General features: G+C 32.1%; 1 protein-coding gene across 1 annotated transcript in view; it reads right to left on the bottom strand.

The window, feature by feature from the left end:
• LOC110027023 (coiled-coil domain-containing protein 22) overlaps positions 1-17,262 on the bottom strand; it is a 35,559-nt gene that overhangs the window by 8,207 nt on the left and 10,090 nt on the right. Inside the window, exons 2-4 of the mRNA XM_020728283.1 lie at positions 5,662-5,767; positions 5,385-5,535; positions 538-684 (exon numbers count right to left, since the gene is read on the bottom strand). Of these exons, the coding sequence (XP_020583942.1) occupies positions 538-684; positions 5,385-5,535; positions 5,662-5,767 (404 nt within the window). The remainder of the gene's footprint in view (positions 1-537; positions 685-5,384; positions 5,536-5,661; positions 5,768-17,262) is intronic.

The following is a 17,262-nucleotide window of genomic DNA, read 5'->3' as shown; positions in this document are numbered from 1 at the left end:
AAATGCATTGCTTTTGATTCATTTTAGTATTATTTTAACAGTTTTCACCTATGAAAAAGTTGGCCTAACCACTTTGCCATCTAGTCCTCACATCAATATTTGCTCCTAACCTAAAAAAAGAAACAATTTTAAATAGGAGTTCAATTGTCAAAAAAAAAAAAAAAAAAAAAAAAAAGAACTACAAATTATAAGATGAGAAGGACAGATATAAAAAATTAACTTAAAGACACAAGTCCACTTCTTAAAGGAAAGATAAAGCAGAATAGCTAAATTATGATAATAATCCAGACATTGTTAAGTAAAAAAGAACATAAATGACTTTTCCGTTCAGAATCTTGTTCATAGCTGAAATCCAATAAACTTCAGTTTATCAAGTATCACAACCTGCAAAATATTGAGCATCTTTTTCTGTAAGTGCTTAAGAAGCATAACCATTAGAGTGAATAAGCTACGTTATGTTTTTCAATTTTTTTCTTTCTCCTTGATAAAATCTAATACTAAAAAAGATTATAAGGAAATGTTATGAATGAGCTTCACCGCTTCGAAATTTCAGCCAATGTGGCTTCTATTTCTTGCTCAATTTCTTTCAACTGGATAAGCTTTTCTTTTTCTTCCGGTTGCTCAGAGTTAAATGTCTGCTCAAGCTTCATTCTTTCTTCTTCTAGTAAGTGTTCAGGAATATTTCTGCAACATAGAAACTTGAGTTCAACTCTCTCTGCCATTCATTAATGAATTAAAACGCTGTAGCTGGAAAAGTGACATAAGAACAGTATGACAATAACCAAAACAACAGAATGGAAAAAATTCATATAATGATCAACGATAATATTTTGGAAGATTTACATAAATACGACTCAATTCCAATGTACTTACATATCTAACACCTAAACTTCTGCCAGCCTATATGTGCATAACAAGATGTATTAAACTTTTTGAAAGTTAAAATAGTGGTATTTTTTATGTGAGGTGAATGATTTGAGTGGTATAAATAAGGTAAAGTTTAGGTGTTAGATATGTAAATACATAAGAATTGGGTGGTACTTATGTAAATGCCCCTAATATTTTTTTTACAAATTCAATAAACAATTAAACTCATTTTCATAATCTACGCATTCTTACTATAGCAATCAAAGTTCAAATATGGCACATATATGTGGGCTCCAAAAATTCAATGCCCCCAACTTCCCTTGAAAGATGAATGAGACTAAAGAATTTACTATGAAGTTCTGGCTCAAATCTTCAGAAGACAGATGAAATTGTAGATATGACACTACCCAGAGATTTCACTCTAATATTATAAGAACTTTAAGATCTGAAAATCAAGATTTTTCATAGGCACAAGCCCCTATAGTTAATTAAATCTCTCAATAATGGGAGAGCACGTTCAATTTAGGGCCCGTTTGGGGCAGCATATAAGTGCGGGCGGCGTTTTGAAAACGCCGCCTTGCTGTTTGTTTCACACTTATTAACAGATTATCCTAAACTTTGTTTTATAATTTGTAAAAGACGCGAACCGCGGGTCAACTCCTGCAGTCCGCGTTTTCGGTCTAATAAATACTCCCGTGACCCTGCTTGGCATCCCGTGGCCCTGCTGCTCTCATACGCATCCTCGTTCTCCGAAACTCGATGGAGGTCTAGTACTTCGATCATGGAGGTCGAAAGGATCACCGGCGGAGGAAGTGAAGGAGACGCGAGACGGTGGGACGAAGAAGGCTATCGTCGTAGCATTCTTGTCGAGAGGGAGCTTAGCTCTTGCATTGTCTTCAGGACTGCTTTTGCTCCCTCCGAAAACCCTAATCCTGAAATCGTGCTGGTGGCATCTAGCGACGGATCTCTGTCCGCCTATTCAATTGCGTCCTGCATCTCCTCCTGTCTACGGGTAAGAGTTATTTCTATATTCGTGATTTTTCATTGCCCTAAACAGTTTGGAGAGGAAGAACGTGGTGCTTCAAATTGCTTATGGGCTATGTCGTTTCACATATGCATCTTTATAGTTGCAAACCTGTGGCTTTATTCTCTCCCTCAATTTCTTTGTATCTTTTTTTGTCTTTCTCTCCCTCTCCCCTATCTCCCTGCGTTATGGTGTTGCATGTGCATGGGAAGAATGCAATGAAAGGTTGATTTGAATCATTTGGGGAGAAAATGAACAAGTGTATGCTACTTTGTTGTGATTTATATTAGATTCTTTTATGATTTTGTGAGGTGAGAAAGTTGTCTTTGCAAATGATTTAACATAAAAACATAGGAATTTGACGATTATTTGGGTAGGATTGAGAATATATGTTTCACAAAACGCACGAACAAACAACTCAACAGCTTATCCAGAACAGGAGCAGATTATTCATTTCTCCAGAATCAGTTGTTCTAAAAAAAATAATAACCAAACAGTCAGACAGATCATCCGGATCAGCTGTCTATCAGCAAATTATCAGGATAAACTGCTTATCAGCAGAAGCTGAATAAGCTGCAGCTGCCCCAAACATACCCTAAGGCTAATCATTAGGCACTAATTACTTGAACTTAGTATATAGTAGCAACAAATTTAGGACTTTAAAATTACGAAATTATTATCGTTGACTTAGAGCGGAAGGTGAGGGGAATGGTTACGAACTCGATCAAGATCTCATATTTTCTTCATTCTGAGTTGTCATGATTCTTGGCCTACTTAGTAAGAGAAGGTGGTTGACCCAACCTGACAGAAATATCCTTACTTGTTTCGTTCAAAGGAATCTTATATAAACTTGGGATAGATATTTGTCTAATGGAACTAAATTAAGTCGATCTTAGCTTATAGAATGCTTAGTGTCCTTATAAGGTATATTCTATCATTCACAACTCAAAGATGCATAATAGAGTTAGAGAGCATATGAGTTACATTAATGACCATAATATAATAAGGGTAAACAAATTTTATACGTAAAAGATTCCCTTAGATTTTATCCTTATTAGCCATTACTAATAATAAATTTTATATGTAAAAGGATAAAAAAAATTTTATATACTGTAAAAATAACTTTTAATTTTATAATTTAAATTTTATACATCAATCCAATAATTTGTAAGCATTGTTTGATAATTTTTTGTATTAATCTGTCTATAGATCATTCCAATTTTATTAACTAATGTAACTAAGGACCTATTTGGTCTCAAGGACCATCCTAGGGTTAATCCATGTGTCTCATAGGATAGTCCCATGCTAATTGTGATCATTGTAGGCCTTAAGAGTTATCGATCTAATTTGATCACATGTGGTCATCTCAATTCATTGTCGTGCTCAAAATAATATTTTGTATAATTAATAATTTACATTAATAAATCTCTCAGCAGTCATTACTTCTTTCAAATGAATTTTTTTGTTGGATCATCATAATTATCACACACACACACACACACACACACACACACATATCTATGTGTGTGTGTGTGTGATAATATAAGTGGCTTGCAATCAATCACATAAATAATGTTTTAAACATAAAATAAATTCATATTAGTTTTTCAAGTTAACTTTAACTATTTCAAAACACATTCTCTAATAAATAATATTAAAATAAAGAATTCAATTGAAATCGAGTGATTCTTATAATTTTAAATTGAGTGAGCTCTTATTGTATAATTATTAATTATCTTAACATTTTTCATTTGAAAAAATAGTGATGGTTGTTTTGAAGATATTTATTAATGCAAATTAAAAATTATAATTCTTCAACAATAAAAAAAAGTTTTATATACAAACCACATAAATTTTGAATAATTACATAAAAATGAAAATACTCTTCAATTCATGCAGGCCGCCGTTAAATTTAAAGAGATATGATTTGGGATCAATTTGGAGCAACTATGAACAGTCTGGGACTAAATTGGAGCATTCTGAATCTTTATGACTAAATTGAGCATTTCTTAATAATTGAGGGGATTGTTTTGGGATCTACATCCGTTCACTTCTAAAACTTTATGTTCAAACTTCTAAAACATAAACGTTCAGACTTTATTTTAGTCCAAACTTAATAAATTTTATAGGATTTTTTTATTATTTGCACGGATGTATTATTATTGAAATATGTGCAAACATTTTATTTAAAGTCTTTAAAGGCTCCTATTCACTAGTGCCTGTGTTGCGGACAGTGGAAAAAGTTGTATTTTATTAGGAATAAAGTTGAGATTATGAAATGAAATATTTATTTTAAATTTGAAATTAAACTTTGCAAGTAATTATTTAAATTAAAGTATAAATTAATTAGATCTTGGATAAAATTTAATGTAAGTTATATATATTGATAATAGTGATATTAATAGTGAAATTAAACTGACATGAATACTTAAAATGAAGGATTTCAATCAATAATTAAAATAACATAATTAATTAAAAGATTAGTTAAGCATAATTAAATATATGTTTAAAAATTATTTTTTTATGATATTATAGGCATCAAATTATAGGAGCTGAAGTTTAAAGATGTAAGAAGGTTAAAAGCAAGCCAACTGAATCAAGTGAGTACTTTAATTTCTAGATTATGGTAATATCAAAGACATTTGATGATTAGACTAATATTTTCTATGTAATTTTGATTTAATCGAGATAGTAAATTTATTGATCATAAAAAAAATGTATGTCTTACATATTAATTGTACAAACTGACTATAATAGAAAGATATTGGCTGATATATATATAATGTGAATAAAATAAATACTATGATAAGCTTGCAGGTGGATGGTTGGCTAGCTAATAGTCACCCCTTGTGATCCTAGCTAAAGGAGCTAAGATGTTCATGCATGTATTTTAGAAAATGTTATCGATATTAAAGAACTTTACTTCGTACAATTTAGATGGTGCTCCGTGATGAATATTATATAAAAAACATAAATAATATATAATATAACTATTTGAATTATTTGAATAATTCATACAATCATACTTGAATGGTTAAATAGTTTGATACTGACTTTGTGAATTTTAACTAGTATGCACACTGCATCTTTTGCCCATTTATATTAATGTATTTTAAGAAATATGAGTATCTCATGAGCTTATTTATAACTTTCTTTGATAAACTAACATTTTTAAGTTTAAACTTTTGATTAAAAGATAAGTGACCAAAGAAAAGATATTTGTAGAAGGCCCAACCAAGCTAGAAGAATGTAATATGATCATAATTATTTTACTGATAGATTTATTAAATTGTTAGAGGCTCTTTCATTTTGGATTATTCTATTGATTAGTTAATGATAGTATTAGAAATTAAAATTTTAATTTCACCCTCCGATCGTCCGTTCCTGACTTTAAAGTTCTAAGCCCTTAGGCCAGATCATGGCAATCGCAGATGCTAATCTGAATGAAAATGAACATAAGTGATAGCAATGAAAATTCCACATCGCGGTTCACCTGGGAAGCATGCTCTCGTCGGAAAGAACAATTTCTTTCGGGTTCATGAATAAAACTTCAGATGGACCTTGGGAAGTTCCCTCTTGGCATACGTTCTTTTTATCATTGGAGCTTGGAGTCTCAGATTCTGAAATATTTCCGATCGTCTGTCCTGAAAACACGCCAGAATCTATTTTAGAACACATTTGGCCATAACTAAACAACTATATCCAGTAGATTTGTTATATATCTCTGCAGCAACTAGTAAAAGTTTTACTGTTTTCAGGATATAACTTTCCTTGCCCGGTCATGCAAACTATTTTGTCTTCAGAAGGCACTTTAGATAGCCTCTCCACCAGAAATCTCACCAACTTATATGACTCTTCATCGGAAGGGTACAGAAACTGCCAGACCATTTCAATTACAAGAACTTAATGAAAAATCACATAGCTTTAATAGAAAATCACAACCAGCTTTAGAAGCATGGAAATGTATAAATTCAGAAGAATTTTGATTTACATTTTTTCCATCTCTCTTGGAAATAGCATACATACGAGGTCAGAAAATTATAACGAGAAGCAAATAATAAAAAAGACAAACCGAAAAACAAAACAATTGTGTTGCATTCTTTAAGCAAAAGGTAGGTTTAACCAAGTGAAAGGAATTTAGTTGATTATAATGCTGACTGAATAATATATGTTGCATAAATAAAATTCATATCCCAATAACATTTGAAAAAAAGTAGCCCCTGCAATGTTATCTACTTGCAGATTTATCTATAATTGTTTCATACAGATGTACCTTTAGGTTTTATTTGGTATGATTGGGAGGATGGTGTACTTTTGTTCTGTGGTATGAACAAAAATCATCAGAGTTTCACATATAACTACAAGTTGCTCCATAAAAGAGACCATTTATTCATGAATCATAGAGAAAACAAAAATGCAAAAAAATTGATTTTGCTAGAAAGATTTCCTTTACCAACAAAAAAATTCTTTTCAAAATGTTATGCACATGAAACACACTAAACGTGCTTAAAAAATAGTGCGGCATTTTTATTACATTTTAAGAACATGGAATCAATGAACTGCAACTAAGAAATAAAATTCCAAGCAATTCAATAACAAAAATTTATTTTCAAAGAACCTGACAAATATTCACCCTAGTAAATAGGAATTTTAATGACGTAGGCTTCATTTGATATAGCAATGACGATGACAAACTTTTGTTATGTTTTGCTGTGGTTCCCTCTCACATAGAGGCGGTTCAAGAAACAGTTAAATTAAAATTAAATAAAATAAAAAACAGTTGTGCTTTCTTGCTCGACTCTCCCGCTTCTTTTTTTTTTTTCCCGTGAGAATGCTCTTCCTTCTCTATAGCCAGCAAAGCATATAGATGGCAAAGGATCAGAGGGCAATAGCGTGAAAGGGATCCGGAGTAAGAAGATTTCATTTCTCTTTAATGCGATGAGATTACCAAACCCTTGTGTTTGATGAAGTTGACGTATACCACCTATATGGTGATGGTTGATTATTGATTTTCTCTAGGAGTATTATAGAGAAGAACTTTGTCTACCCATTAAGTTGACAAGTGGAGGTGTTTAAGAGGTCTGCAGGTCCCATGATTTTTACTCTATTTTAGGGGTTTTCCACGCTAAAATTTGGTGTTGTTTATTTTTGTTATTTGTTTCATCAATTTTGTTGTGTGTGTGTGTGTCTGTGGTGTAGTTGATTTTGGCTTGTTTTTCCAACAAGTGATATCAGAGATAGGTTCAACTAGAGATTATTTTGTGCTAACCAAATAGAGGAGTCCGCTAATAACAACAATACAATGATCAGACTGCAGTTTCTCATCACATGAATGTTGTTCAAGAGATATTGAATCAATTAGCAGCATTGGATATGAAGTTAGAAGATGCGGTCCTTGCATTGTTTTGATCATTTTCTTGCCGGAAAGTTTGGGAGACTTTGCTGTTTCTCAGAGCAATTCCACTCCAAATGACATTTTTACCTTGAAGATGGTGAAAAAGAATATTTTGAATGAAAAAAAAAATAGAAGAAATGAGCGAGGGACAATGACACAGAGTCAGATGCTAGTTTCTGAGAAACGAAGCAGAGGCAAGAGCAGAAATCATAAAGATCGTGAAAGCTATGACAGATCACAAGGAAATCTCAGACAAGGAATGAATTCAGATGTTTTCACTGAGATAAACAGAGGCATAAGCGAGCTCAATGTAGACTGTTAAAAAGAGAACATAAGTATAAAAAAAAAGAGTAAATAAAGAGAAATTATGCTAATATAATAGTTGCCGCACATTGAACTGTTACTAGTACTTGTGGTAGCAACATTATTAATCTCACATGTCAAGGTTCACATTGAGTAATTGATTCTAGTGCTTCTTATCATATCACTTCTCGTCGTGATGTGTTTTCTATCTACAACATGGGTAAGTTTGGTTATGTGAAGATAGGGAACGATGCAAGATGAAAAATTGTGGGCATGAGCGATGTCTACATAAATATTGATGTTGGATGTCGATTGTGTCTAAAAAGTATCAGCATATTAGTAAGATCCACTTGAATTTGGTCTCCACTGGTATAATTGATGATGAAAGATACCACAACTACTTTGGTGAAGATAAATAGAAGCTCACTAAGGGGTCTTTGGTGGTTGTTAGAGGAAAGAAGCATAATTCTCTTTATTCAATGGAGGCTTAGTTTACGGAAAGAAGTTGTCACGACTCGGCCCAAAGCTTGGAATTAACCAAGGTGGGTACATACGGTCAGACTGTAAGAATAAAAAATTTCGATGTCCAAATTCTATAACTAATAATTAACAAAATGAAAGGAAAACTAATTAAATTTATTTCATAAACATTACATATATACCTCTATCAAGCCCTAAACACACGCACACCCTAGTTCTACCTCCTATATGAACGGGTGAGCTTCTTCTCGATGCGTGATGCTCGGCTTGACCTCCCTCGCGAACGCATGAATGCACGAATGTAGCCACCAGCTTCTTTCTCCCTTTCTTCTCCTTCGGCCACTCTAGAGGTCCGTTCTTCTCCTCCCTTCTTCCTCTCGACAAAGCAGCTCTTCCCCTTTCTCCTTCGAGTGCGTAGGAACTCCCACACTCACCTCCTCTTCTGCACGACAATGGTGCCACCTCCGCTCAACACTGATGCAAAACTTTCAATTTCTTCTTTCTGTTGACATCGCGGCTCAACTTAATAGTGCAACCCTTAACATCGTTGTTCGACTATCCTGGTAAGTTCTCGCCTCTCTCATGACAAATTTATAGACAAACTTATTTGTTTGATTTTCCGACTTTATCGCTTCTTCTCCTCCTCTTCGGATTTTTTCGTATCCTAGTTTCCACTTCTATGGTTCTTTGTTTCGTATCCTTGGGTAACCGAAACAGGAACGTTACAATCTTTCCCCACTTACAAAAAAATTGTCTTCGAAATTCCCAACCTTCTCGATTCGTCTTCATTTTGCTCGACTCCTAGTTTCCACTTATATGGTTCTTTGTTTTGTATCCCTGGGTAATCGAAACAAGAACGTTACAATCTTCCCCGCTTAGAAAAATCATCTTCAAAATTTATAAACATACCTTAAGCTATTTCTCATAAATAGAGCGATATTTACTATTCATAACTTAGAGGGAAAATTTATCAATATAAAGATAGACTTGATACAAGAAAACTTAACTATACTTCACAACACATAATTATTGAAGCACAAAAGCATGCTAGAAAACATAAAACTAATCAGATCTCATCACCATCAAGTGCATTAGGTTCTTCAGGCTCGCTGTGAGTAAGGGAATATAGTCGAGGTCGAACAGGTATTCGTGGTTAACTTGGGTAGGAGCTGAAGTTGGAGACTCGATCTTTTTTATCCACCTGCATTCTTCTGTGAAGGAGCTCAATCTAATTTTTTATCTTTAATGTTCTTCTCGTCAAGAGATGAACAATATCTTGTTATATGATCAGACTGACAACACCAATAATAAGTATTATAGCCCATCAAACATTCACTTTTATATTGTCTTTCGCATTTGGCACAAGTGACTCTAGTACCCTAAGTCGCTCCTCTGCTAATTCCACTCGACTTATTCTTTTACTTCTTGTCATTGGATTCTTCTAAGTGATCTACATGTTCTCCTGCAGTCTTCCTCTTCTGCATCACTTTACGCTTCCGAGTAAGCTGATAGTCGATCTTCACTCTTCTAGCTCGCCACTAATACTGAGTATTTTGATCCCTAAAGATACTAACGGTTGTCTGATAGAATCTTTTAATCCTGAAAAGAATTTGTAGCACTTTTCTTCTGCAATAGCGCAATCAATTATGGCGCATACCTCAGCATACCTTGATAGTGCAGTAAATTCTACTTCGTACTGCATGACTGTCTTCTCTCCTTGCCTCAACCTAAAGAACATATTCTGAATCTTTCGTTGAGCGGATAGGGGTACAAATCATTGTTTGAATAGTTCATGAATTCCTCCCAACTAACCATCATTATGGGTATGTCCCTTAACCTGTCATGACGTTGCCACCACTTTTTGGCTTTTTCATCTAGCACAAACTTCGGCAACGGTATTCTTCTTTCATCCGAACAAGCCAAGCTATCTAGTATCTCCTCTATCCTCATTAATCAGTTTTCTGCTTCAATTGGGCCTTCAGCTCCCTTGAACAAAGATGGACACGGATCTTGAAATATCTTCAAGTACTTATCCACCACGATTGTATTTCGTCCAATAGGCTGCAATCTAAATTTCTGAATTAGTCGAGTCATTGTCGTCCTCATTTCGGTGAGAACATTCACATTCATATTTCTAGTAGATTGTACTATTTTATTTTCTATCGGATTTTCTTCTTCTATGATTTCGGCCGTATCGCTATGCCCGAATTGATATAATTATTAATTTAAGTTAACTTTATTTTTTTAAATTTTTTTTATTTTTATTAAAATTTTCTTATAATTATTCTATTGGTTCTTTAATCAATATTTAATTAATTAATCTTAAACCTTAGGCTCTAATACAACTTATATGACAACCCGACCCGAAGCTTGAAATTAACAAAGGCGGGTACAGACAATCGTAGTTATGAATAAAAAATTTCGATGTACAAATTCTATAACTAATAATTAATATAATGAAAAAATCATTTGACCCGACCCACAATTACTTGTATTTTTAGTCCCCTTAATCTTGCCAGAAAATATACATCAAATTATATCTAGCGGCTAGTATGAACAATTGTAATGATTTATAATAGGTTTTCACACTATGGGTACTACACATGTAAACGTATCATTTCAAGTAATATAAATTTTTCTCAAAAATCTCAGTATCAATCTCATGATATATGCGGTAACTCTTAAAATCAACTTACAAAAATTCTATTTAAATTGCAAATTAAAAAGATAAAAGATTTTAAAATGATATACTTACTAAAATTACTACTAAAGAGCTAAAAAGAAAGTAACAATTAAATGTAACATCTTAACAAAATAAAACGAATTTGGATGTTATGGAAAACTTTTTCCCTTGCAAAGAGATTTTAATCTATGTGGGATTCAAATAATTTAAGATAAAATTGATGTATTGTGACAAATAAAAGCACACCTTATTCTTTACCCCTCCCGGTATTAGCAAAAAACATTAGCTACCTTAAGTTGGATTCCTTAACATCTAGACTCCACATCAGTGCTATGTAGCCTCTCCCCTCTAGATGCCCCTAGCCTATGTCACCGTGATGAACAAATCTCAGCGCTAGGGTACTAAACCTTAAACCAAATTGATAAGAATCTAGTCTGTCACTCTAGATTTAACTAATTCTTCGCCCATTAAAACTTATCTTCCTATTTATTTGCACTTCCACTTAGGTAATCACAATGGTTCTGCTTAGAATGAAGTGTGATATCTACTAGTTGGGTGAAATCATAGCCCTCCCAGGTCATTTTGTTTCTCTATGAATTTTAACATCACAAGTGGTCAGTTTGCAAAGTAAATGAAGATTCAGTTAAAATACCATCACAATTTTTTAGAGTAAAAAGAAATATTTAAATCATTCAAATCACATAAGATTAAGTCTCATATGCAAGAAGAAACAAAAAAAATTACTCAGAATTCATGGAGATTAAACAAAAACAAAATATTTGCATTGAAATTCAAATCTTACAACAAAAACTTAAAATTACTCAGAATTCATGGAGATTAAACAAAAACAAAATAATTGCATTGAAATTCAAATCTTACGACAAAAACTTAAACACAAATATAAAATATCTTGTGTCTTCTCTCCAAGCAAACTTCTGGAGTTTCCTTTAAGTAATCTCCAAATTTTTTCACACTAAAACACACTCACATTTACACTTAAACTCAAAATATGAAAAACCTAACTAACTATTGCCGCCCAATTGAAGTTTCGAGGCTCCAAAAGGTCTCTAATTTCGGTCAAATTTTTCTCATTAAATAGAAAACAAAAAATAACAAAAGTTTGCTTCAAACACCCCTCCAAAATTCGGCCAAATTTGATGAATCTTCTAGAAAAGTAGTTACTGGCGCTATAGCGCTAATCTGAGGTGTTATAGCACCATTCTCGCTCGTTTGTGGCACTAATTTTGCTTTATTTTTCCCTCATTTTCTCTAAATGTCTGTTCAATGTACCTGAAACCAAAAACATGCAAAATATTTTCCTTTAAAATGTAATATCATTAAAAATGTACATAAAAAAATTATTAAATATGCACTAAAAATAGATTTTTTTAAGTGAATCAATTCCCCCAAACTTAAACGTTACCTGTCATCAAGTAACTCCTCATACCATATAAAATTTATAACAACTAGAAGTAAATTTAATTTAAAGACTTCTATAATTTCTGCTTTATAAATGCTATAGTGAAACATTCAGAAAAATTTTAAAAACTAAAAGATAAGAATATTTAGCAGTCTAAGTTTAAAATTTTTGATTTTCTATTTATTTCAAAAATAATAGTAATTTATCATACTTAAGATACTTAAAAGAATTACCAAAAAAAAAAATTCATGAGAACTTTATTAGTAAAGGTGCTAAAACATCTAAGTTTAAGTTAAAAATGTAAATAAGTTTCTTTCATTAAGATGATTCAAATAGAGCTAATTTTTTATTAGATATTTCCTCAAGTTTCTCCTCACATATTTTCTCTTTTTGTTTTTTTTTTATTTTTTTAGAATCATTTTCAATACTTTATTTTTTTCTTTTTTTTTTCTTTTTTCATATCATGTAAGGATTATTATATCTGAATAGTTTTTAATGATTTTGAACTCCACTGTCCTTCTCTTAAAGTTAAAAACATTTCACATTTCTTTACTTTAACAAATATGTATTAGCTTTGAAGATTTTTTATAAAATTTCAATTTTTTCTTTTCAAGTATAAATCTAAGATCCTTAATATTTCCAAATTTACAGTTTTCTTTACATTAAATAGCAAAAACATAACTCTAAACCCTTCATACTAAACATCTTAATTCTAGAATTAACCCTCGTTATTAAAATTTTTTACTTAGGTTTTCTACAACTTTCATAAAATCAAAAATATAGTTTTCTAAAGTTAACTCTTCGTACCACAGGTTATGTTAAAAATAATTTTGAAAAATACAATTCCTTGAGATCAAATAAGGTTTAATTTGAAAAGAATTTTCTCCCCTCTCCCAAACTTAAATTTTTGAACTAATTTAAAACAGGAAACTTCATGAAGAAAGGTAAAATTTTTTAAAATTTAAAACAAAGAAATTAATGCAGATACAAGTAAAAAAGACAAGTACCAAGTAGTGATAAACATAACATTAACATGCATAACAATAAAAAAAAACATAAACTAAATATTACTCTAGCATTTAAATTGGAGCAAAAGATAAAGAGTAGAACTAACAGTTTAACAAAAACTAAAACTAAATACAAGCACACTCTAACAGAAATACAACTAATTACAAACAAAATAAAGCTCCAATATCCTAACACATCAAAGGAAAGAAAGAAAAATAATACACACTACACATGAACATTTTCATCATCACCAGCACCATCATCACCATCATCATCATCATCAACATCTCTCAAATCTATATCCTCGTCCATCTCAGAAGGTTGATAAGGTGTGAAAGTGGGGCGAGTAGGAAATTCCACAGAATGATCACCCCCAATATATCTCATTATAGCCTCATTATAAGCAAAATCATACTCAACCTTCCTCAACATAATATTATCACTATGGTATAAGTGAGATTCAAGGCCTTTTACTTGATTCTGTAAAGTTATAAGATCTCCTTGTTGAATCATCATTTATTCCATATGAGAATGCAGAGAAATAGAATCAGAAGCAGATGGTTTAGGAGCAGGAGCAGGAGCAGGAGCAGGAGCAGGAGTAAAAGGTATGTTAACTCTAGTCCTAGGTCTAGTCCCAAAATGTCTCTCCTATTTTTCCAAATTAGTTTTTTCAATAGGTTTATGTGATGGCAAAGTTTCTTCCCAAGTCTCATACTTCACACCAGATCCAGTACACAAAGTAGTAATAAGAGCAGGGTAGCCCAAACCTCCTGTAATTCCTCCACTCGAGGAAACAAGAATGTTTGTATAAATAAGGGAGCCAATGTTAATAGGTTTCTTCATTTGAATATAGTAGTTCAAAATGACTCTCTCACGGGTTACCTCACTGAAATGGATGGTAGGCAGTAATCTACCAGATATGAAAAAGTGCCAAGCTCGAGAATGAACATTAATTTTTAATAAAGAAAAGTTTACCCGTTGCCCATTTTTTAAAATTTTCAGACTCGATTTTCATAAGTTAAAAATCTCATAATCTCATGTAATTCATCATCAATAAGATAGAACTCAGAAAAGAAGCATGTAGGAATACTATGAAGTTGGTATATGTGGTTAATAAGAACAGAACTGATGTATATTGCCTCGTACATAAATCAAATCATCTGATTCGTCTGGCGGTTTGCATAGAACTCTCGAACAACTAAAATTACAGATAAGGCATAGAAATAACAAAAGTTTTCCCATTGTCACTCCGCAATCAAGTACTCAATAGTTCCGCCAGGACGTAGAAAACTGTATTCTGCAATCAACTTCTTCGATTGCAAATCAACATACCTGTCCCGTGCCCTTGCACTAACAAACTTATCGGAATCAAAAATTATTTTTTCCTTGCCTCTATTTTAGGAGTCATGATTAATCTAAAAATTTTCAAGATAAATTTCAAGAGTCACAAACTCAACTTCAAAAGGTTTCTAAAAACACAATCTAAACATAAAAAATCATTCAACCATGGATTTCACACTTTTTTCATCAAATTTTCAAATTTTCAGCCTAATCCACAATGTGGATGAAATTCATTGTCAAATCAAAATTTTTCAAAGCCAAGGTGAAGATCTTACCTAGAGATGAAGAAATCCAAAGTTTGGAAGCCTAACTCCAAGCTAGTTAAGCACAAAATGTAACCCTAGGGAAGCAAAATGCAAAAAAATTGAAGGAGACGAAATGACAAAAATTGTGGATCCAGACACTTAAAATGACTCACGGGTTAGTTCGGCGTTATAGCGCCCTGCATGGTCTGATGAATAGCGCTATAGCGCCTAAAAATGACGTTATAGAATCGTTCATACCAATCCATATTTTAAAAACTTTTTTATATTTGAAAAGGAAATAGAAAATCTAGGATGTAGAAAGGCTATTTTTCAAGTTTTAATGGCCACTATTATAGTTATTAAGTTCGTCGTCATTCCAAAATTTCAAATTTGCAAATAAATAAGACCAATTTTTCACATCACAACAGAACTGGTTTTCAATACATACAACACAACCACAAAGACACCATTAGATGTTCATACAACAAAGACAACCACATTGAGTCTTAATACAAATATGATAGGCACACCATATGGAATCACATAACATTAAAACAAAAATATCTATATAAGAATATCCCTTAGGACCACTCTTGATCAGTAGTGATATTCTCCATTCCACTCACCAAACAATTTCGATCGTGGCAATGGTAGAAAGAAGCACGAGGAAATTCCTTAGAAAATTTATCGTCGATCCACTTGTGGGTGTTATACATAGTCACTTGACTATTTTAGAAACAGACCAAACTATTGAATTGCAGTTTCAATTGTCAATCCATATGCTTGTATTGGTGGGACAACTTTTCACATTTATATCCAGAAGAGAAATCTCACATTCAATCTTTTCAAGTTTGTCCATGAGGCGCTCCAGACTTAATGCAAGATATACATTGAAGTAGGTCTGAGCATCCTTATGCACCAACTTCTTTTCTTCAAATCTCCCATTGTCATTGCTCTTCATGGTCCCTCAAATGCAATTTCCACTCTCCAACCTCTTTAGAATACTTAGGAATATCGTATGGATACTTCAAATCCCGTCCTAGGCAATTTTATATAGAGGAAGAAGAAAGGAAACCAAATTTTTGGCGGTTTTAAGGAGTTATTCAAACTGTGGCGCTATACCGTCAGATTTGACGCTATAACGCCAAACCAACATACTCAAATCTCAAATTTCTTTCTTCCACTCTTCAAGTCCTCTAATATAATAATGTTTTGTGCCAACAAAATCGTATAAGACTCGTAATCACCATATAGAACTCTTCACAACAACAAGTTAAATCCAAATCACATCGATAACTATATGTTGTCTCCCACAAAGCGTTTGTTTTAACGTCGTCAGCCTGACATAATCATTGTTTTACTTAAATCTGACCCATCATTAGGATCTCTTCAAATGCAGGACCCTCTCCACTTATGTAAGCTTTTAATCTGTGTCCATTTACCCTAATCACTCTCCAAGTTTTTGGATCTTCAATATCAACAGCTTCATATGGATATGCTCTTACCACAATAAATGTTCCTGACCACTTGGATTTAGGTTTTCTTGTAAATAATTTCAATCTTGAATTATAAAGCAATATTTCTTGCCCAGGCTCGAAATTTTTTTTCAGAATATTTTGATCATGCTTAAATTTTGTTTTTTTTATATATTTTGGCATTCTCATAAGTTATGATGCCAAGGAGTGGCGTTATAACGTCACACAAATATCTTCAATTTTATTCTATTTTTCTCTCATTTTCTCTAAATATTCATTTCATGTACCTAAAATCAAAAACATGCAAAAAATTCTTTCTTTAAAGTGCAATATCATTACAAATGTAAATAAAAATCTTATAAAATATACACTAAAACATTATTTTTAGATGAATCACCACTACTTAAAATTTAAAGCATTAAAATTAAATTAAATTTTTTATATTAATCTATAATTTAATAGATAAAAAAATCACTAATCAAATTAAATTAAAGCGGTACAATTAAAATTACCTTGTTACTGGTTGTTTGCATCATCTATAAAAGTTCTCTTCTATTGTCCATCTTTTAAATCACTTAAAATTTACTCAAAAAGTTAGTTTAAAACAACTGCGAGCTAAACGCATCAGTGAATCATCATACTCATAAACCACAGTAATACAAGAGAAAATAAAACAACATGCATGCTAGTTAAACTGTTTAATAAATCAATATAAATATTTGATGATATTTAAGGTGTCTTTACTATATTATTAACATATCAATATTATTTTATATCCATAAAATCGTCACAGAAGTACTGTCTAAAATTGTGCCAATCAAGGCATATTATATATCTTTTTTCATATATCTGCACGGGTACATTAGTGTTCCCTCACTAATACCATCAAGGGATGATTTCATTATAGTTAATCATGAATATACAAATATCCAATAAAAATATCACTTTCTAATTAAAAAATATTCATTTCTTATTTGCATAGCAATTAAATGATTTAAAAATGATGTGCACACATACCATT

The sequence above is a fragment of the Phalaenopsis equestris genome, unplaced genomic scaffold (genome assembly GCF_001263595.1).
Source record: "Phalaenopsis equestris unplaced genomic scaffold, ASM126359v1 Scaffold000411, whole genome shotgun sequence".
NCBI lineage: Eukaryota > Viridiplantae > Streptophyta > Magnoliopsida > Asparagales > Orchidaceae > Phalaenopsis > Phalaenopsis equestris.
Note: the sequence above shows the minus strand (reverse complement) of the source record. Positions and strands in the feature narration are given on the sequence as shown.